Below are 22,491 nucleotides of genomic sequence, written 5' to 3'. Positions count from 1 at the left end.
CCGGGGGTCACCAAATGTCCGGGGGTGTCCAGTCCAAGTGCTTAGTGTGTGTGTTCCCCAGTGATGGAGCGGCGTATCGGGCTGAGGGTGGTGAAACGTCTGGGCACGCTCATCTGGTGGTCGGAGACCTGGGGAAACACACACACACAACAGCAATATGAATGGCAGGCAGAAGTACAGATCAGGGCTGGGCAAATATCGTGGTGAGAGACAGAAGGCAGAAACGAGTTACCGGAGGGGCTGAAGATCGGAGAGTAGACGAGGTCCAGAAGGCAGGTTGGGATAGACGGGGCAGTAGACCAAGGAGGCAGTCAAGAAAGGATCGGTATCACAAACAGGGAGTCAGAGCGCAGACAGGCAGGTTACTGGTCCGGGTTTGAAGACGATCTGACAGGGCTTGGCTGAAAAACAGGGCTTGATATACTGGGAGAGGTAGTGGGGAAATGCAGTTCAGCTGGCAGAGTAATTAGAACAGAGTGAGGCAAGGTGAGGATGGTGAGTGGGAAATGCAGTGCAGCTGGCCAGGTAACAAGAGCAGAGCAGGGCAGGTGGAGCTAGTTAGGCTGAGTAGAGAGAGGGAGGTGAGCAGAGTGGAAGATAATTGAATGCAATTAATGTTGCTACCAGGGAGAGAGAGTGCTCATGACAGATGTCATGGCTTTAGAAACTTCTGATAGGCTAATTGACATCATTTGAGTCAATTGGAGGTGTACCTGTGGATGTATTTCAAGGCCTACCTTCAAACTCAGTGCCTCTTTGCTTGGCATCATGGGAAAATCAAAAGAAATCATCCAAGACCTCAGAAAAACAATTTTGTAGACCTCCACAAGTCTGGTTCATCCTTGGGAGCAATTTCCAAACGCCTGAAGGTACCACGTTCATCTGTACAAACAATAGTACGCAAGTATAAACACCATGGGACCATGCAGCCGTCATACCGCTCAGGAAGGAGACGCGTTCTGTCTCCTAGATGTCACGCTCGTCTACGAGAGAGGACCAATGCGCAGCGTTGAAGGTGAACATAATATATATTTATTAACTGATCAACACGATCAAAACAATAACCAACGATGCGTGACGTCTAAGGTTACAACACGAACAAACCTTAACGGAACAAGAAACCACAACACAAAGTGAAAAGACCGATAGTTAAATATGGCTCCCAATCAGAGACAACCAGCTGACACTCGTTGCCTCTGATTGGGAGTCACTCAGGCCCACATAGATATACACACATAGACTTACATACCCTGGCTCAACATAACATAGTCCCCAGAGCCAGGGCGTGACAGTACCCCCAAAGGCGCGGACTCCGACCGCGCCAAACAACCACAACAGGGGAGGGACCGGGTAGGCACTCGCCTCGGCGGCGGATCCGGCTCCGGACACGACCCAGGCACGGGTTGTGCTGGACTGACGACGCGCACCCCTGGCTTGGTGCGTGGAGGAGGAACGGGCCTTACCAGGCTGACGACGCACACCGTAGGCTTGGTGCGTGGAGCAGGGCTTAAGGAAAGTAAAGTCAAGGTATTGAAGTGGACATCACAAAGCCCTAACCTCAAACCTATAGAACATTTGTGGGCAGAACTGAAAAAGTGTGTGCGAGCAAGGAGGCCTACAAACCTGACTCAGTTACACCAGCTCTGTCAGGAGGAAAGGGCCAAAATTCACCCAACTTATTGTGGGAAGCTTGTGGAAGGCTACCTGAAATGTTTGACCCAAGTTAAACAATTTAAAGGCAATGCTACCAAATACTAATTGAGTGTATGTAAACTTCTGACCCACTGGGAATGTGATGAAATAAATAAAACCTGAAATAAATCATTCTCTCTACTATTATTCTGACATTTCACATTCTGAAAATAAAGTGGTGATCCTAACTGACCTAAGACAGGGAATTTTTACTAGGATTAAATGTCAGGAATGGTGAAAAATGGAGTTTAAATGTATTTGGCTAAGGTGTATGTAAACTTCCGACTTCAACTGTATATTTAAGGCTTATTTTATTTTACACAATTCATTTAAATACAAAATGGAAGTTACTGGGATTTCAGATATACAATATCAAGCATTAAAATGTCATGAACAGTCAAAATCATGTTTTTTCTTGAAATTTGATGATATTTGAAGGAAACCAGATCAAAGTATGATGACCAAGGTATGAAAAATGAGTGTTGGCTTCTCCATTGATAAAGTTTGATCATAAGGTTACTGGTCCCCTCCGTCATGTCAAATACTTGGATTCATTATTAAGGAGACGTCACCTTAACGCTCATTTTAATACTTCAGTGGTAACATGATATTCTCTTACCTAATTTAAATAAGTACCAACATCGGAGAAGGCGTGTTTGCAAAGTGGCATGGTTTATATAGCTAGATATCCACTCTACTGGTTCCCAAATTTGACTGTAGGGTGTTGGCAAATATCATTAAAAGATTACCCTATTCATCTATGGCAAAGATACTTATGCATTTCCCCTTTCATCTGTGTCTGGTGTTAGCTAGATAGTGGCTAGTTAGGTCTTCAGCCAGCTTGGAAAAAAAGGGGTGGAAGAGTCATTCAAAACACAGATGCAGTTGTCAAGTCAACAAATCCTGATATGAACCGCATCACAAGAGGCATGCCAAATGGGAGATATATAAAAATATATATATATATATCATTGATGCAATTTTTATGTTGTTTGTTTGGCTTTGTGTATCACCAAATTTGCTTGAGATGATTTTACTGCCACACTGCTCAGAATGACTTCCGGACCTTTAAGCAGTCTCACAAAAAATGGCATAGGACTGTTATAATAACACTAAACAGTGATTGTGTGGTATCTTTTTTAATTCAGCCTAAAAAAGGTGAAGTCTTAGAAAAACTTTTGTATGTAGCTGTCTGAAAAATGATATTGGTAGACAAAGACAAATAGAAAGACAAAGATAATCACTCAATACCTCATTTAATTCACTTTTTTAAACCATTATTTTTTTTAATTTTTTTTTCATACATTGATGATATCATATTCACCATGGCTTTGTTGAATACTTGATTCTGATCAGTCAATAGGGAGTGGATGTGTTTTAAATAACAGCTTGTTACAGTCAGAGGCGTCATGCCCTCAGATAGATAGATACAGTGGGGAAAAAAAGTATTTAGTCAGCCACCAATTGTGCAAGTTCTCCCACTTAAAACGATGAGAGACGCCTGTAATTTTCATCATAGGTACACGTCAACTATGACAGACAAAATGAGGAAAAAAATCCAGAAAATCACATTGTAGGATTTTTAATGAATTTATTTGCAAATTATGGTGGAAAATAAGTATTTGGTCAATAACAAAAGTTTCTCAATACTTTGTTATATACCCTTTGTTGGCAATGACACAGGTCAAACGTTTTCTGTAAGTCTTCACAAGGTTTTCACACACTGTTGCTGGTATTTTGGCCCATTCCTCCATGCAGATCTCCTCTAGAGCAGTGATGTTTTGGGGCTATCGCTGAGCAACACGGACTTTCAACTCCCTCCAAAGATTTTCTATGGGGTTGAGATCTGGAGACTCCAGGACCTTGAAATGCTTCTTACGAAGCCACTCCTTCGTTGCCCCGGGCGGTGTGTTTGGGATCATTGTCATGCTGAAAGACCCAGCCACGTTTCATCTTCAATGCCCTTGCTGATGGAAGGAGGTTTTCACTCAAAATCTCACGATACATGGCCCCATTCATTCTTTCCTTTACACGGATCAGTCGTCCTGGTCCCTTTGCAGAAAAAACAGCCCCAAAGTATGATGTTTTCATTCCCATGCTTCACAGTAGGTATGGTGTTCTTTGGATGCAACTCAGCATTCTTTGTCCTCCAAACACGACGAGTTGAGTTTTTACCAAAAAGTTATATTTTGGTTTCATCTGACCATATGACATTCTCCCAATCCTCTTCTGGATGCACTCTAGCAAACTTCAGACGGGCCTGGACATGTACTGGCTTAAGCAGGGGGACACGTCTAGCACTGTAGGATTTGAGTCCCTGGCGGCGTAGTGTGTTACTGATGGTAGGCTTTGTTACTTTGGTCCCAGCTCTCTGCAGGTCATTCACTAGGTCCCCCCGTGTGGTTCTGGGATTTTTGCTCACCGTTCTTGTGATCATTTTGACCCCACGGGGTGAGATCTTGCGTGGAGCCCCAGATCGAGGGAGATTATCAGTGGTCTTGTATGTCTTCCATTTCCTAATAATTGCTCCCACAGTTGATTTCTTCAAACCAAGCTGCTTACCTATTGCAGATTCAGTCTTCCCAGCCTGGTGCAGGTCTACAATTTTGTTTCTGGTGTCCTTTGACAGCTCTTTGGTCTTGGCCATAGTGGAGTTTGGAGTGTGACTGTTTGAGGTTGTGGACAGGTGTCTTTTATACTGATAACAAGTTCAAACAGGTGCCATTAATACAGGTAATGAGTGGAGGACAGAGGAGCCTCTTAAAGAAGAAGTTACAGGTCTGTGAGAGACAGAAATCTTGCTTGTTTGTAGGTGACCAAATACTTATTTTCCACCATAATTTGCAAATAAATTCATTAAAAATCCTACAATGTGATTTTCTGGATTTTCTTTTCTCAATTTGTCTGTCATAGTTGACGTGTACCTATGATGAAAATTACAGGCCTCTCTCATCTTTTTAAGTGGGAGAACTTGCACAATTGGTGGCTGACTAAATACTTTTTTTCCCCACTGTATACTCACACACTACCATTCAAAAGTTTGGGGTCACTTAGAAATGTCCTTGTTTTCGAAAGAAAAGCAATTTTTTTTGTCCATTAAATTAACATCAAATTGATCAGAAGACAGTGTAGACATTGTTAATGTTGTAAATGGCTATTGTAGCTGGAAACGGCTGATTTTTTTATGGAATATCTACATAGGCGTACAGAGGCCCATTATCAGCAACCATCAGTCCTGTGTTGCAATGGCACGTTGTGTTTGCTAATCCATGTTTATCATTTTCAAAGGCTAATTGATCATTAGAAAACCATTTTGCAATTATGTTAGCACAGCTGAAAACTGTTGTGCTGATTAAAGAAGCAATACAACTGGCCTTCTTGAGACTAGTTGAGTATCTGGAGCATCAGCAATTGTGGGTTCGATTACAGGCTCAAAATGGCCAGAAACAAATAACTTTCTTCTGAAACTTGCCAGTCTGTTCTTGTTCTGAGAAATGAAGGCTATTCCATGTGAGAAATTGCCAAGAAACTGAAGATCTCGTACAACGCTGTGTAGTACTCCCTTCACAGAACAGCGCAAACTGGCTCTAACCAGAATAGAAAGAGGAGTGGGAGGCCCTGGTGCACAACTGAGCAAGAGGACAAATACATTAGTGTCTAGTTTGAGAAACAGACGCCTCACAGGTCCTCAACTGGCAGCTTCTTTAAATAGTACCTGCTAAACACCAGTCTCAACGTCAACAGTGAAGAGGCGACTCTGGGATGCTGACCTTCTAGGCAGAGTTGCAAAGAAAAAGCCATATCTCAGACTTGCCAATAAAAATAAAATATTAAGATGGCTTTTTCTTTGCGACTCTGCCTAGAAGGTCAGCATCCCGGAGTCGCCTCTTCACTGTTGACATTGAGACTGGTGTTTTGCTGGGTACTATTTAATGAAGCCTATGTAGATATTCCATTAAAAATCAGCCGTTTCCAACTACAATAGCCATTTACAACATTAACAATGTCTACACTGTATTTCTGATCAATTTGATGTTATTTTAAATGGACAAATTTTTTTTGCTTTTCTTTCGAAAACAAGGACATTTCTAAGTGACCACAAACTTTTGAACGGTAGTGTGTGTATATATATATATATATATATATATATATATATATATATATATATATATATATATATATATATATAAAATACTTTTTTGTTGTTGTTTCTCTGTAATACTACCAGACACCACGCTTTAGCTAGCCCAGATAGTTATGAGGTTGGGAGATTGGGAACCTAACCATGTCGGGCTATCAATCAAGTTAGAGTAGCTAGCTTGTCTAACTATCTTAGCTGGCATGCCTCCTGGCAAGGTTGGTAGACATTAGAAAAGCAAGCAATTACTAAACATTCCTTTCAATCTTTTACCCAGATTTATGCAGAGAAGCATATTACATTTCTTAAAAAAAAAAACAGCAGTCAGGAGGATACAGACAGCTCAAGAGGTATGCTTAGATATGCAGAAAAATAAACATTTTTGATATAGAATTAAGCATAATGATTATGGTTTTAGATTGCAGGAAAAAGCTGTTTCAGGTGTTTGAAAAATACAACATTCTCCAACTTCTCAAATTCTCCACCCCCCAGCCATCCTCACGTACTTTGTGCCCCCTCAGATATTTGGGTGTCTTCATGACGCCTCTAGTTACAGTGATGGAATAACAAGTGGCAACACCTGTCAAACACTCCCACATGTTCGTTTGACCTTCTTTTTCCAAAACCAAGTTAGGGCTAGATTAAATCTGTAAGTATTAAATTTAAATATTAAATAAGTATCACAGAAGATCCGAGTTATAGCTTGATTGAAATTGAAAGGCAATGTTGCCGTGTTCGTGGATGCCGCATTCACAGTAAGCGCTGCATATTTCGGCTCAATCAGAAATTACCTTTACATTTTAACGCAGATCTTCCGTGATACTTCAGGATTGAATCCAGCCCTTAGACAAAACTGGATGAATGATTGTTAAATCAGTTGGCAAGTAAAGCTACCTGCCAGGCAAAAATGTCTGTTCAACATACGGTTTTGGTACAAGAGAAATGTGTGTTTCAATGAGACCAAAACTCATAAAAAAAATTTGAATTAGCAAATTTAACCAACTAGACAAGTTGAGTAATGACAAAACTATGTTGACTCAATCAAATTTTGCCTGGAGGGTAGCAACTTCAGACGATGTACAGGTATAATTAGAACAGATTATTTGGTTGCACAGTTCTATGAAAATAAACCACTTTGTGGGGACATCTTGGCACACTACACCCCCCATCACTTACTTGTTCTATTGAATTTTCAAAACATACTTTCGCACTTTTGTCATAAATGTTTTACTTGTCACCACATAGATTTGGAATGTCTGAATAAATTCATGCTTTTTACATTACTATATAAATATTGAATAACCTGGACATATTACAAAAACTATGCTCTACAATGCAGACCAATGTACCAAAGTTAATCTCACACACACACACACACATGACAATTTCACATTGATAGCCAAATCATTTTCTAATCAATTCTATGGCCAACACTTGTAAAGAACATCAGGGTTGTGTTCTTTCAGCACCAAACTGAAACTTGGGAGTGACTACCTGGACTGGTCCAATAAAAAATAGTATTTTTTGTTTTCCGTTGCATAGCGGTGTTTCCTCATGAACACGATCCAGCTCAAAGTTGTGTCAGGCCAGTGTGTATGTCAGCAAGAACGGCATGGACATAAAAATGAAGGAAGACAGAAAAGCAGAAGAGGTAGGATCCCATACTCATTTTCACACAGTGGGCCTCATTTATCAATCGAGTGCAGCACAAATGTGTGTGTAGGCTAATAATGTATATTGTTTCACGAACATTTCACCGTTTACAGAAACATTTTTTATGCTCAGTTTGTTTTTTGGTGCAAACAAATACCCCCCTTACAGAAAAATCACACGATTTCACATGTGGAAATCACGATTGTGAAATCATATGTTTTTGGAACACGTCACATGATCACGTTTTCACGTGTAGCTTCATGTTATCACATTAACTTCACATAAGATCACGTGAAAACGTGTTTTTGGAACACTTCACGTGTTCACATTTTTTCCCGCAATGGCCTTTTCAGAGAACAATAACTAGTTGTGAAGTAGACCAGAATAAATTACAACATTTTACTGACAGTATACTGTATGCATTTGGACAGTAATAATTCAAATCTGTCTTTAATTGAAAAATCGCGTCATCTCATAATCAAATTATTCACTTGCTGTTTTTCAATGATGCTTGTTCTTAACTCACATTCTCCCTTAAAATAGCTTTTTTACAAGGTATTTATGCATGTTTGATAAACATGGGTTTTACAAATTAGTTTTTTAAACAACAAATACACAACATTTCTATCCACATGTGATGATTGAGGCCCACTGACTGCTTTTCTGATCGGCATATTGCATACTAAACATATTCTTAAGAAATAAAGGATGGCATTCAATCCCATGCGCATTATAGGGCAGTGCAGCCGACAACGCACCTTTTAAAGGCAATGTCCCAGTCTTTTGCTGAGAGCGCATGGTAAACACTGCCGATGTCGGCTAAAGAGTTTGTTGCTCTATGACACACCTTAAATTGAATCCCGGCCAAAGTCGATATAATAAAATAAAATAAAAAGTGCACATTGAAAATTGTACAATAAACTTTATCACAGTATTAAAAGGGAAATTTCAACTAAAATGTATAGTTGGATAATTGTGTAACAAATCCTTTGATGAAGTCATTTTAAAAAGTAGGGATGGTACTTAATCCACTACGGCTTTGGGGTACAGCTCATGATTACATTGTGTTACGTGGTTACCTTTTGAATCTGCATGAATGATTAATGCAGATGTGAACTGCAAGAACCTATTACTAACTTGTTTTGGATTAAATGCTGTTTATTTAAAATGGTATGGTTATTTTGGACAATTCACCATGGATATAGGAACACGTTGACTGGCAGGAATGGCCACTTAATGGTATCTTTAGGGGGCACAATGTCAAGTCATGACTTTTAGTTAAAGTTCCCCTTTAATGCCTTGTATGGCTCCTGAGTTCCATGCATTTTGATATATTTTAAGAGGAAAAGCTGCAAGTAAGAGTATAATATGTTTTGGTCAATGTACAACAATAATAAGAGAAAAAAAACATACATAACATATCAATACGACTAACTCCATAAAAGCCCTATTACTACATGTTCTATAGCACCAGAACTGTATAAAAAATGTCAAGTGAATAATTTCTTAAAGGCACTTAAACATCATGCATTAATGGCTGAAGAACGTGTTTGTATAACAAATTGACTTGACCGTGGTTCTATATCGTGGAGCTCCGCCCCATAGGGGAGCTCTGCTCCTATTGGTTTACCCACTGCCCTAAGGCAGCAACAGCCTGAGACAAAATTATGCACACACCTGCAACCAATAGGAGTATAGGTGTCCCTATAAGAGGGGATGCTTCCCCTCTTCAGCGACTGGACTAGACTGAAGAAGCCAAGAAGAGACGAAGAGAAGACTCAGGACAAGATACGCCGTCGATTTTTCCAGTCATCGACGTCGTCCTAGAATGAGCACACCAGGACATTTTCCACCCCCAAAAGCTCTTTTCAGAGCTCAATGCCGCTGCCCCTCCATGACGGCTGTGGACTCCCACAACTTATATTTTGTGTGTTTGGGTTCACAGCACGTCAAGGAGGGCGTCGGCGATCCCCCTAATTGCACCAGCTGCACCCTCCTTTCATTGAAGGAGAGGAAGCAGCGCTGGGCGTTTTTTAGGGAGGATATTCCTCTGGAGGATGTGCTATCGGTGCTAGCCTCTGCTTCAGAGGCATCATCAGATGGCGCCGACTCCGGAGAAGACAGGGATTATGGGGAGGAGACGGATATTCCCATGGAACAATCCGACCCTCTGACCCAGACGTTCAAGAACCCCTTTCCTTTGGAAAGTGAGAGGTCTTGTAATTCCCTGGGCGATGACGACACGGGCTCTGAGAGATCAGTAGCCCTGTCCTTTGCTGCAGCCTCTCTGCGTTCTGATTTTCCTGGACTCATTGAGAGGGCTGCTCGACGCTTAGAGATAGCGCTGCCCCTATTCTCGGCCAAGGAGGGCGGCAGAGCCTCTGGCTCCAGCAATGCCCTCGCTGGCAAAGTACGTCGAGGGCTCATGGGAGGCGCCTCTGGCGGCGCGTTCGCCGGCCAAGGTGTACCTCCCATTCACCAGAGTGAAGGGAAGGCATCAGGGCTTCGCTAGAGGAATCCCCAGGCTAGAGAGCGCCCTGGCTACGTATCACGTACCGGGTTCGAGTCCCTGGCCCTCTTCCAAAAAGGCCACCTTGCTGACACAAAAGGACCGCCTCACAGCGCAGCTGGTAGAGAAGTCCTTTACGTTGGGAGCCCAAGCTGTAGCAGCAGCAAATAACATTGCCTTCCTAGCGGCCTCTCTGTCCCGTTTAACCACGGGTAAGACGGAGCTAGACAGGGAGGAGGTGGAAGAGGCGTCCAGGATTTCTGGCACTATTCCCCACCTAACTCAGGTGTCGGCTGTCTGCGCGGGGAGGTCCATGGCCACTTCTGTGGTCGCGGAACGACACCTGTGGTTGTCACTGACAACCATGAAGGAAGCAGACAGAGCGTCGCTCTTGAATGCCCCCCTATCTGACGACAGACTCTTCGGAGTCGCCGTCAAGGAGGCGACGGAGCGTTTCACCAAACTTGACGAGGAGAGGAAGCAGCTGGCCAGACACTTGTCACTGGCAGGGAGGTTAGGCCACGTGACCCAGAAGCCGTCCACCTCCACCGCCCCGAGTAGAGCAGGCCCTACTGCGAGGCGTCGTGCCCGGCGCCAGATGGCGGATGGCGGCCCCCCCCCCCAGCAATTACTGTGGCCCCAATGACGCAGCTGGCGAGGGAAGTCATCAGAGCGTCGACCTGGCAGCCTAAGGGCAGCCAGAAGAGACGGCGCACATGACAGGACGCGGGGGAGAGAATAGAAGATGGCGCAGCGACAGATTTGAATGTGCCCGCTATTCCCCCCCACCCTTCGGTTGAGGGGATGGAGGAGAATGTTTTTGTTGATGATATGCGCAATAAAGAGTTGGCTCCACCTGACTTTGTCAAAAAAGAGCCCCTTTTCCATAATACATCCGAGAGCGTTCCACCTCCCTCACTCCCTCTCTCTCTCTCCCACCACTCTGAGTGCCGCTCAGCCCACCATGGGTGCATTGCTGAGCGCACACATAAGGTAGGTATAAAAAAGGTATCAAGGCACCGCCTTGTATTACCTCATAAAGACCTCACCTTACAGACTCCTAGGAGTGCTGTAGTGAGTGTCTCACATAGCAGGCTGCAGTCTCAGTCAGATAATGGCAGGATGACGCAACCGCTATTTGGGGATGGCGCGCTGTCTCAGGCTAAGGCCTCAGTCAGTGCAGTTCAGACCCGTGCTGCGTTCACGGAGGGCCGGAATACTACGGTTATGAGTTAGCCAACGTATTGGCGCCCCCGTTTCTCTCAGAACGCGCTGATGTTCACCACACTGAGTGTAGCTCAGCTCACCAAGGGTGCGTAGCTGAGCACACACAGGAGGTGAATGTTAAAAAGGTATCAAGGCGTCGCCGTGTTACCTCATAGAGACCTCACATTACAGACTCCTAGGAGTACTGCAGTGAAGGGCTCTCATAGCAGACTGCAGTCACAGCCAGGTATTGGAATGATGACGCAATCGCTTTCTGGGGATGGTGCTCTGTCGCAGGCTAACGCCTCAGTCAGTGCAGTTCAGACCCGTGCTGCGTTCACGGAGGGCCGGAATACTACGGTTACGGGTTTAACCAACGTATTGGCGGCCCCGTTTCTCTCAGAATGCGCTGATGTTTCCTCTCCCTTTCACAGGAGGCCCGCCTTGTGCTGTTCCTCCATCTCAGTGCTAGGGAATAGCGGCGGCAAGGGCCATCGAGGAATACAGGTCCTTCCTACTGAATGTACCACAGCTTCGCGCTCGCCCGCTTTCTCTGCATTGCTGGGAGTGGCGGCGAAGCTGTACCCTCTCACGCTGGCTAGACCAGACGCTGCAGAAGGGCTATGCCATCCAATTCCATCGGACCCCTCCCCCATTCCGGGGAGTGGTGGAGACGGTGATGAAAACGCCCGAAAGTGGCCGCTCTGTTGTCAGAGATTACGGAACTTTTGGCGAAGGAGGCGGTCACAGTAGTTCCCCAGGAGCAAAGGAACAAAGGGCTATATTCGCCCTACTTCCTGGTGCCCAAGAAGACGGGGGGAATGAGGCCAATATTGCATTTACGCATTCTCAACGAGAGCGTAACCAAACGGCCCTTCCGAATGCTCACGACAAAACGTCTACTGGAATGTGTCCAGAAAGGAGACTTTTGTACAAGCATAGACCTGAGGGACGCGTACTTTCATGTGCCAGTGCAGCCGCGTCACAGAAAGTTTCTGCGATTCGCCTTTCAAGGGGTGGCGTACGAATACACGAGGATGCCATTCGGGTATGCCCTGGCACCTGGCACGTTTTCCAAGTGTGTGGAGGCGGCATTGGAACCGTTGCGTCATCAGGGAATAAGGCTACTAGCCTACCTAGACGACCTACTGGTTCTCGCCCCGTCAGCAGAGCTGGCGTTCACTCACACGACACAGACAGTGATTCATCTCACGCGTCTGGGGTTCGCTGTGAATTGGAAAAAGAGCGCGCCCTGGCCCAGTCATCAGATTGTCTACCAGGGGATACAGCTAGACACTGTAATGATGAGGGCTCGAATTTCGGACCCTCGAAGGGTAGCCCTGTTGCTAGCCCTGAAGAAGTGTCGTCCGAATCACACGGTAACGGCGCTGTCAGTCATGTCACTCTTGGGTCTCATGTCGTCAGCCCATTTCGTGGTTCCGCTGGGACTCCTGCGCATGTGCAGGATGCAGCGATGGTTTGCCCAACTAAGACTAGACCCAGTGCGTCAACGTCATCGGTTGGTGGTGGTTCCTCTCTCGCTCAGTGCAGATCTGAACTATTGGAGAGACCCGCACGTTCTCACGCATGGAGACCCGATAGGCAAAGTGTCCTCCTACATTCCAGTGTTTACAGATGCCTCTCTGACTGGATGGGGAGGGACATGTCAGACCCAAGCGATAGGAGGGGTGTGGCCTCTTTCGAGTCGCCACATCAACCTCTTGGAGTTGGAAACGGTTCGACTGGTTCTGACCCACTTCGCGTCTACCCTTCGGGGTCGTGATGTGCTGGTCTGGTCAGACAACCGGACCACAGTAGCCTACATAAATCGCCAGGGAGGAGTCAGGTCTCCTGCTCTCCACCGGTCGGCGGAGGAATTGTGGCTGTGGGCTCACGAGCACCTTCGCTCATTGAGAGCAGCACACATTCCGGGCTACTTGAACGTAGGAGCAGACCTCATGTCTCGAGGGGGTCCTCGAGACGACGAGTTGCGTCTGCATCCGGACATTGTTCTCCAAATTTGGGAACAGTTAGGGAGAGCCGAGGTGGACTTATTCGCGTCACGCGTGAACGCGCATTGTGCCCTTTGGTTCTCTCTGAGGGAACAGGACGAACCGCCACTGGAAAGGGACGCATTTGCGCACCAACCGTGGCCGAGAGTTCTCCTGTATGCATTCCCTCCGCTGTCCTGCATTCTTCCACTGTTAGCCAGGGTGAGATCAGGCGGGCTGTCAATAATATTGGTAGCCCCCGATCGCCCAGGGGCTCCATGGTTCGCGGAGATGAGTCAGATGTTGATTGCACCACCTTGGCCAATTCCACATCGACGGGACGCGTTGTATCAGGCGGGAGGCTCAATAGGGCGATTGCCCATAATCGGCCAACCACTGAAGGCTTGGCTCCTAAGAGGGACAGGCTAGAGCGCCGTGGGTTATCTGATGCAGTGATCAGGACCATACAGGGTTCACGTGCCAGTTCCACTTCCAGGGTGTATGCCAGTAAATGGAAAGTTTTTTCACAATGGTGTGTCACACAGGGTGTAGACCCCATGAACTGTCAGGTTGAGAGTGTTTTCTCCTTTCTACAGTTTATGTTTGATAAGCAGCGATCGCCCGCCACCATTAAGGTGTTTGCAGCGGCGATTTCAGCTTGTCACAAGGGGTTTGGCAGAGACACTGTCTTCAGCCACCCTCTAGTGAAACGTTCCTTATTAGGAACGCGGCGGCTTAGGCCAATGCCTAGAGTCACGCTTCCTCAGTGGGATTTGGCTTTGGTACTCGAAGCGCTCTGTGAGTCGCCGTTCGAGCCATTGAATCAAATACCCCTCAAGATGCTGTCTATGAAGACAGCACTGTTGCTCGCTTTGACTACTGCTAAGCGTGTCAGTGATTTGTGTGCTCTTTCGACGAGACCCGACTGCCTTGCCATTAATGGCGATTTGAGCAGAGCGGTGTTACGTCCTAACCCGGCATTTGTGCCGAAGGTTATTAAGAGCTCATACAGATCACAGACCGTGGAGCTGTGGGATTTTTCTCCCCCTCCTCATGGGCAGAGGAGAGAGGAAAGGCTCCATTGCCTGTGCCCAGTGCGCGCTTTGGCGTGTTATGTTGAGCGCACAGCAGCGATTAGGTCATCGCCTCAGCTGTTTGTGTGTCACGGTGCGGCTGCACTAGGTAGACCACTTTCAAAACAGCGTCTGTCTCATTGGCTTTGTGAAGGCATTGAGACAGCTTATGAGGCAGTGGGACGACAATTGCCTCCGGGTACAGTGAGGGAAAAAAGTATTTGATCCCCTGCTGATTTTGTACGTTTGCCCACTGACAAAGAAATTATCAGTCTATAATTTTAATTGTAGGTTTATTTGAACAGTGAGAGACAGAATAACAACAAAAAAATCCAGAAAAACGCACGTCAAAAATGTTATAAATTGATTTGCATTTTAATGAGGGAAATAAGTATGACCCCCTCTCAATCAGAAAGATTTCTGGCTCCCAGGTGTCTTTTATACAGGTAACGAGCTGAGATTAGGAGCACACTCTTAAAGGGAGTGCTCATAATCTCAGTTTGTTACCTGTATAAAAGACACCTGTCCACAGAAGCAATCAATCAATCAGATTCCAAACTCTCCACCATGGCCAAGACCAAAGAGTTCTCCAAGGATGTCAGCGACAAGATTGTAGACCTACACAAGGCTGGAATGGGCTACAAGACCATCGTCAAGCAGCTTGGTGAGAAGGTGACAACAGTTGGTGCGATTATTCGCAAATGGAAGAAACACAAAATAACTGTCAATCTCCCTCTGCCTGGGGCTCCATGCAAGATCTCACCTCGTGGAGTTGCAATGATCATGAGAACGGTGAGGAATCAGCCCAGAACTACACGGGAGGATCTTGTCAATGATCTCAAGGCAGCTGGGACCATAGTCACCAAGAAAACAATTGGTAACACACTACGCCGTGAAGGACTGAAATCCTGCAGCGCCCGCAAGGTCCCCCTGCTCAAGAAAGCACATATACAGGGCCGTCTGAAGTTTTCCAATGAACATCTGAATGATTCAGAGGAGAACTGGGTGAAAGTGTTGTGGTCAGATGAGACCAAAATCGAGCTCTTTGGCATCAACTCAACTCACCGTGTTTGGAGGAGGAGGAATGCTGCCTATGACCCCAAGAACACCATTCCCACGATCAAACATGGAGGTGGAAACATTATGCTTTGGGGGTGTTTTTCTGCTAAGGGGACAGGACAACTTCACCGCATCACAGTGACGATGGACGGGGCCATGTACCGTCAAATCTTGGGTGAGAACCTCCTTCCCTCAGCCAGGGCATTGAAAATGGGTCGTGGATGGGTATTCCAACATGACAATGACCCAAAACACACGGCCAAGGCAACAAAGGAGTGGCTCAAGAAGAGACACATTAAGGTCCTGGAGTGGCCTAGCCAGTCTCCAGACCTTAATCCCATAGAAAATCTGTGGAGGGAGCTGAAGGTTCGAGTTGCCAAACGTCAGCCTCGAAACCTTAATGACTTGGAGAAGATCTGCAAAGAGGAGTGGAACAAAATCCCTCCTGAGATGTGTGCAAACCTGGTGGCCAACTACAAGGAACGTCTGACCTCTGTGATTGCCAACAAGGGTTTTGCCACCAAGTACTAAGTCATGTTTTGCAGAGGGGTCAAATACTTATTTCCCTCATTAAAATGCAAATCAATTTATAACATTTTTGACATGCGTTTTTCTGGATTTTGTTGTTGATATTCTGTCTCTCACTGTTCAAATAAACCTACCATTAAAAATATAGACCTATCATGTCTTTGTCAGTGGGAAAACTTACAAAATCAGCAGGGGATCAAATACTTTTTCCCCTCACTGTATAAGAGCCCACTCCACTCGTGGAGTAGCGGCTTCTACTGTCCTTTTCAGAGGAACAGGGGTAGAGGATATCTGTGCAGCGGCGTCGTGGTCATCACCGTCTCCATTTATCCGCTTCTATCTCTTGGATATGTCTTCTAACTCTTTGGCTCAGTCTGTACTCAGCGTGGCTGAGGGGAGGACTTGAGCTAGGAGAGAGGAATGCAGGACCGAAGAGACCGGTCTCTTTCAGGTCCGCTTCTGATAGAAGGACATATTATAGCATGACTCCTGACTGACATGGTCAGTACAGTAGAAGGCATGTATTGATCTGCCCACCAGTGAATAACTGGGTTGAGGCGGAATGATGAGGGATAATAGTAGTAACCTTGGTTACGGTACTATTAGACCGGTCATGACAATTTTGACGGAATGTGACGTCATCTATCTGCTTGTTCAGATTAGTATGAATCATGTTCTGGGATCTGCCCACTAATCTTTGGGGTTCCATTGATTGAGTGGGGCGGGCTACCGTGAACACAATGTAGAGTGACACTTTGTGTCATTCCATTAGTGGTCGGTATTGTTGTAACAGGATATTGAGGTACCATCTATCTGCTAGTACAGATTAGTATGGCCCGTATTCTGGTGATCTGCCCACTAGACATTGGTGTTGCCATTGGACTAGGTGGGGTGGATTTGGACCGATGACGCAGTATATTGTGACACCATGTATTGTGACACAGTGTGTTACAGTACTGCGGGACTTGTTCGCAGCCATTGCTGGGCCTGACCTTTTCATTTCGATGGGAAGTGTTGGGCTCGGCAGGGAGTACATTTTGGAGCGTTGCACTCCGCCTTAAACCAATAGGAGCAGAGCTCCCCTATGGGGCGGAGCGCCGCGATATAGAACGATAGTTACCGGATTGTAACTCCAGTTCTATGAGTGGAGCGGAGCCCCATAGGACTTAAGGCCCTGCCGACCCGCTCTAGTCTCGCTGAAGATAAATATCTCGGGAGGCTGATTGAGGGGAGGCATCCCCTCTTATAGGGACACCTGTACTCCTATTGGCTGCAGGTGTGTGCATAATTTTGTCTCAGGCTGATGCTGCCTTAGGGCAGTGGGTAAACCAATAGGAGCAGAGCTCCCCTATGGGGCTCCGCTCCACTCATAGAACTGGAGTTACACTCCGGTAACTATCGTTCTTGCCATTTCATGTGTTAAGCATGAGAAAAAAATCATTTTACAAGGATTAGGGTGGTACAACACCATTTGACCCTCTGAAACATGTCCTCTTGAATGTTGTGCCCTACATTACTCTCAGTGAATACGCCTAATATGTTTTACAGTATACTGTAACCTATATTTTCCACTTCCAAAATATCACACTGTCGATGAAATAGATTCTCATCACATTTCTGAAACTTGCTCTATAGCTGACACTCCCTTCAATATCACTGAGATTTGTCTCTGTAAAAAAAAGTATTTACACTAATTATTATCATTATCAATACCCTATACTTATTTGCACAAACAAATAAATCAATTGTCACAATTACAATTAATTATTCCCAAAACTTCAAGTGTAACACAGGAATTCACAAACTGAATTATATTCATAACATATTAAGTATCCCCTGAGACATTGCCATGTACCGCCTGATGACAATCAGTCAGTCAGCTTTTAGAGAACTGTATGTTCTATCACAATAGCAATGTTATTTTCTTGATTCCAGGTTAGAGCTTTGTGTTCTAGTTCTACCCTATAATTTGCATTGGTCAAGGTCATTATCAGTCCACAGTGTGTAAATGCAGCATTTCAGGCATGCAGCAGTTCAGATTGAGGCATCCGGATCCTTTCTTCGCATCTGAAGTGCTCCAGTGACAATTGGTGACACTTAATCACAGGCATTTCCATACAAGCAAACTGTGTGCGAGAAACAAAAGTAATATATTATTACATTCCTTTTATTCGGTTCAATCGGCATAACAGAGTAAATAGTTATGCCATCAATTTTAGTGTGTAATATTGGTTCCCTGAAGGAGGGGAATGGAACATAACACCAGGGTCGAGTTCGTTAGGGAAGTTTAACAACAGAAAATTGGTGCCTAATGAACACGACCCAGATAGTTCCACTATCATAGCTCTGTCCTTATTGCTCGTTATGGAGAGTCAAAACTTAAGGTGCCATGTCCTTATCTCCCTTGGGAAACATACTTTTTGTTACATCTGACTGTGGGATATCTCATACTAAATGTTTTGTGTCTCATTCCCCTCCCTCAGGAAACCATGGTGACAGACATATCCTTTTACTTACCTGCAGTCATTGCCGCCTGCACTGATCACATATTTGTCATCGTAGGAGAAACGTATATTTGTCACATGAGCCGAGTGGCCAAAGTAGCGCTTGTGTTTGGCCTATGAAAAGATAGATGTAGAATAGTTATATTATTATAAGTAGAATAATTATTATTTCAACTGCAGAAAATATAGAAATTCACATTCTCAAATCTAAGACTATGAGGTAAGTTTTTATAATATCAATAAAATCACTAAATGTTGATATAAAAAAAATGGGTGTAAATTGGTAGTCACGTGGAAAATACTTACAAATTTTTCAATGCATGGAAAGTCAAAGAGCTTGACAAGGCCAAAGTCATCCCCGGTGACTACATTGAGGCCGGCATGAGAGACGCAAGCACAATTGACGTCAGCCTTTTCAGCGTTTCGCGGCCACACCCCCAGCACCTCATCTCCTAGTACACTGTGAAAGCAAGCAAGTTTACTGTTAAAAAACGTAAAGTTTGAATTGAAAAAAATAAATGCCATTATATTAGGGGTGGTATGTACATGTTGAATACTGTCATTTTATACATTTATTATAATGATCGAAGTTGAGTCATCAAATGGAATAATGTACATCATCAGTGTACTTAACTGTTAATGACTTTGGGCCCAAATCAATATAATACATATCAGACCCAGAACCAAATCTCATGTGCGCTGGTCAGCTAAATGTTAACAGTCATCATGAGAGACTAATAAAATACAGCAGTAAAAATGGTTCAGTTTTAGAGTGTCAAGCAGCTAGCAAGAAACTCGTACACGGCTCCACGAGGGGGCAAAAGGAAGCTTAGCCCCCTCAGTTGAAATTTGTGCCCCCTCAGTTTTAGTTTTATGTCCCTATATAAAAATAGCAAAACAGTTCAAATGATTGAGTGACAGGTTGGCGCAAAATCTGTATTTCCGCTGCACTGTCAGCACAATGAACAGAGCACGCCGCGGTGTGTGTAGGGGGGCTATGGAAAGCCACTGGGGCACTGTGCAGTGGTGTAAAGTACTAAAGTACTACTTAAGTAGTTTTACTATTCACATTTTTGTCAACTTTTACTTTACTACATTCCTAAAGAAAATAATGTACTTTTTACTCGATACATTTTCCCTGACACCCAAAAGTACTCGTTACATTTGGACAGGAAAATGGTCCAATTCACACACTTATCAAGAGAACATCCCTGGTCATCCTTACTGCCTCTGATCTGGCGGACTCACTGCATCCCTACTGCTTCGTTTGTAAATTATGTCTGAGTGTTGAAGTGTGCCGCTGGCTATCCGTCAATAAAAATTAAATAAAAAATGTGCCGTCTGGTTTGCTTAATATATGGAATTTGAAATGGTTCATACTTTTACTTTTGATACTTAAGTACATTTTAGCAATTCCATTTACTTTTGATACTTAAGTATATTTTTAAAAAAAACTTTTAGACTTTTACTGGGTGACTTTCACTTTTACTTGATTCATTTTCTATTAAGGTATCTTTACTTTTACTCAAGTATGACAATTTAGTACTTTTTCCACCACTGGCGCTGGGTTTCCGTTAGCTGGTAATTGCTGGCTTTTTGGCCGATAAAATAAATGAAAAGCCGATAAATAAAATTGTAGCCAGCCAAACTGTCCGGGTCTGCCCTGCTGCTGAGGAGAGAGAAAGGAGGCCTTTTTCATTTAAATTAAACAACGTTTTTTGGGACATTAAATGTACTGTTAGATTAATACATGGCTACTATGAGTGGTATTATCTTTAGAGTTAGTGATCCAGCTAATTTGTTTTGAGTTTCCGGTGGTGAATTAGCCCCATATAAATTTGCCTATGATATTGACCCCCCCCCCACCCCCCCAAAATAAAAGATAATTCGGGAGCTCTATTTTAACAGTAATATATAACAATAGCATAATTGTCTACCAAAAATGCATGACAATCACTGGATTAGGTTGCACATTAAAATATTTTGAATCAAAACATCACAAAATTATGAAATATCTTATTTTTTCAATACCATCTCAGCAGTCTATTAAATTTTTTTATAAAGCACTGTGAATTACTTTATCATTTACATTACATTTACATTTTAGTCATTTAGCAGACGCTCTTATCCAGAGCGACTTACAGTTAGTGAGTGCATACATTATTTTTTGTATTTTTCAAACCCACAACCCTGGCGTTGCAAACACCATGCTCTACCAACTGAGCTACATCCCTGCCAGCCATTCCCTCCCCTACCCTGGACGACGCTAGGCCAATTGTGCGCCGCCCCATGGGTCTCCCGGTCGCGGCCGGCTATGACAGAGCCTGGATTCGAACCAGGATCTCTAGTGGCACAGCTAGCACTGCGATGCAGTGCCTTAGACCACTGCGCCACTCGGGAGATGATAGGCCTACTAAGTTTTTCTATTGCGTGATGGCAGAAAAAAAATTAGTGCGACCAAATCGTCGGCTGGTACCACCAACTGAAAAACTTAATTGTGGTCCTCTGTAGCTCAGCTGGTAGAGCACGGCGCTTGTAACGCCAAGGTAGTGGGTTCGATCCCCGGGACCACCCATACACAAAAATTTATGCACGCATGACTGTAAGTCGCTTTGGATAAAAGCGTCTGCTAAATGGCATATTATTATTATTATTAATTTATTAATGGCTTTGTATTTATAATCGTTTTATCATTATTGTATATAATTGTTATTATTGAAAGGCCTATTTAATAATCTAAACCATTTTTTTTTATATGCAAAACGTGTTGTTTAATTCTGTTAAGACATTTGATCTGTCTTTTAAATTGTGTGCTATGTATTTAGTTTAAGATACAGTGCCTTGCAAAAGTATTCATCCCCCTTGGCGTTTTTCCTATTTTGTTGCATTGCAACCTGTAATTTAAATTGATTTTTATTTGGATTTCATGTAATGGACATACACAAAATAGTCAAAATTGGTGAAGTGAAAAATATAACTTGTTTCAAAACATTCTAAAAAATAAACAATGTAAAAGTGGTGCGTGCATATGTATTCACCCCCTTTGCTATGAAGTCCCTAAATAAGATCTGGTGCAACCAATTACCTTCAGAAGTCACATAATTAGTTAAATAAAGTCCACCTGTGTGCAATCTAAGTGTCACATGATCTCAGTATATATAGACACCTGTTCTGAAAGGCCCCAGAGTCTGCAACACAAACAAGCAAGCGGCACCATGAAGACCAAGGAGCTCTCCAAACAGGTCAGGGACAAAGTTGTGTAGAAGTACAGATCATGCTTGGGTTATAAAAAAATATCTGAAACTTTGAACATCCCACGGAGCACCAATAATCCATTATTAAAAAATTGAAAGAATATGGCACCACAACAAACCTGCCAAGAGAGGGCCGCTCACCAAAACTCACAGACCATGCAAGGAGGGCATTAATCAGAGAGGCAACAAAGAGACCAAAGATAACCCTGAAGGAGCTGCAAAACTCCACAGCAGAGATTGGAGTATCTGTCCATAGGACCAGAGAGACATACCCCAAGAGACTTTTAGCTGTAATTGCTGCAAAAGGTGGCTCTACAAAGTATTGGGGGGGGGGGGTGAATAGTTATGCACGCTCTAGTTTTTCACCAGAAAAAATATTTTGCATCTTCAAAGTGGTAGGCATGTTGTGTAAATCAAATGATACAAACCCCCAAAAAATCCATTTTAATTCCAGGTTGTAAGGGGGGTGAATACTTTCGCAAGCCACTGTAAGTAGCCTATTGCTGTCATTTGTTGGGTACAGTAAGGCACTAGCCTTTCTTGGTAATTGCTGCAATATAGCCCGTTCAAAACCTTTGTTAAGGTTTAAACCAGTTCGCAAGTGTTTTGTTTCATTCTGTTGAGCCCTTTTCTTTGGCCAAATTAAGTTCCAACTGTAATGTTGTGTTTGCTGCAATATAATATCCTGCTTGTATTTTCCCTAGAAACAATGGCTTGACTTACTTTTGATATTACTCTTATAAAGTTTAGAAACTTTTGCGAAGGGTTGGTGTGGCTATTAGCCTATTATACAGCAGGCCTATGGTATGAATGCAGTGGGCACAGGTTCTCTAAATGACTGACAGTTGAACTGAGGTGTGGAAGAATGTTTTAGGCCTACCAGA

General features: G+C 43.9%; 1 protein-coding gene across 2 annotated transcripts in view; it reads right to left on the bottom strand.

Annotated features, from left to right (window-relative positions):
* Positions 1-17,211: 17,211 nt before the first annotated feature.
* Positions 17,212-22,491, bottom strand: part of LOC123483394 (echinoderm microtubule-associated protein-like 6) — an 80,597-nt gene continuing 75,317 nt past the window's right edge. For both annotated transcript variants that reach the window (XM_045213365.1, XM_045213366.1), the window contains 3 exons: positions 18,660-18,813; positions 18,367-18,467; positions 17,212-17,975 (listed from right to left, as the gene is read on the bottom strand). In XM_045213365.1, the coding sequence (XP_045069300.1) occupies positions 17,951-17,975; positions 18,367-18,467; positions 18,660-18,813 (280 nt within the window). In that variant the 3' untranslated portion in view covers positions 17,212-17,950. The remainder of the gene's footprint in view (positions 17,976-18,366; positions 18,468-18,659; positions 18,814-22,491) is intronic.

This window comes from Coregonus clupeaformis, unplaced genomic scaffold (assembly GCF_020615455.1).
Source record: "Coregonus clupeaformis isolate EN_2021a unplaced genomic scaffold, ASM2061545v1 scaf0107, whole genome shotgun sequence".
NCBI classification, from domain to species: Eukaryota; Metazoa; Chordata; class Actinopteri; order Salmoniformes; family Salmonidae; genus Coregonus; species Coregonus clupeaformis.
The sequence above is the reverse complement of the archived record's forward strand: the minus strand, read 5'-3'. Positions and strand labels throughout refer to the sequence as shown.